The sequence below is a fragment of the Sardina pilchardus genome, chromosome 10 (assembly GCF_963854185.1).
Source record: "Sardina pilchardus chromosome 10, fSarPil1.1, whole genome shotgun sequence".
In the NCBI taxonomy this organism is placed as follows: Eukaryota; Metazoa; Chordata; class Actinopteri; order Clupeiformes; family Clupeidae; genus Sardina; species Sardina pilchardus.
Window position 1 is genome coordinate 13,794,851 of NC_085003.1, and position 883 is coordinate 13,795,733.

The 883-nt window shown below is 55.4% G+C and overlaps 1 protein-coding gene across 2 annotated transcripts in view; it reads left to right on the top strand.

Annotated features, from left to right (window-relative positions):
* The first annotated feature begins 295 nt into the window (after positions 1-295).
* roraa (RAR-related orphan receptor A, paralog a) overlaps positions 296-883 on the top strand; it is a 70,948-nt gene continuing 70,360 nt past the window's right edge. Inside the window, exon 1 of one of the 2 annotated variants that reach the window (XM_062548138.1) lies at positions 296-407. In XM_062548138.1, the coding sequence (XP_062404122.1) occupies positions 377-407 (31 nt within the window). In that variant the 5' untranslated portion in view covers positions 296-376. The remainder of the gene's footprint in view (positions 408-883) is intronic. The other variant, XM_062548139.1, reaches the window with a different exon arrangement.

The window sequence follows — 883 nt, forward strand, 5'->3', positions numbered from 1 at the left end:
TCTCTCTCTCTCTCTTTCTCTCACTCCCTTTCTCTCTCCCTCTCGCTCTGCCTCTCGCTCTGCCTCCCTCCCTCCCTCTCTCTCTCTCCCTCTCGCTCTGCCTCCCTCCCTCCCTCTCTCTCTCTCTCGCTCACTCTCTCTCTTCTCGCGTAACGGGCTGCCTGCTGTGCCAATCACAGTCCCCGGGAGGCGGGGCCAGGGGCCGACATTTGCCGGTGATGTCACAGTCACATGGATTGTGGTGTGGTGGAGCTGGCAGGCGGCGAGGCAGAGCCGTGCTGGCCAGCTGCTCGCGACACACACACACACACACACACGCACAGCACTGGAGGGCTCCGCTCCGGTGATAAGCGCTCTCCTGTATGGACACGGCTACATGATGTATTTTGTCATTTCAGCTATGAAAGGTAAGTGCAGCCTCGGCGACAAGCGACACACACACCGCGGCATTGGTCGGTTGTTGTTGTTTATTTTTATTTTTTGCTTGTAGTTGTTTTTATTTGTTGTTTGGTGTGCTTTTAGAGTGTGTGGCGAGGAGAGAGTGTGTGTGTGTGAGAGAGAGAGTGAGAGAGAGGTGTGTGAGATGGGGGGGGGCTGGGGGGGGACAAGCTCAACGTAACAAGTAGGCAGTGAGTCTCTCTCCCCCCTTTTTGGTATTCATAGTCTGCCAGGCTCTCCATTTCAGCGGCTCGAGTGAAAAGAGTGTGTGCGGGAGAGTGAGAAGGAGCGCGCGAGAGGGATTGGGAAGGAGGGAGGGAGAGTGGGAGCGAGGGAGAGAACGAGGGAATGAGAGAGACAGTGAGAGAGTGAGAGGGAGAGGGAGGGAGAATTGAGAATTGTGTCTGACTGTCTGTGAATGTGTTTATTGCCAAGGAATTAAGCC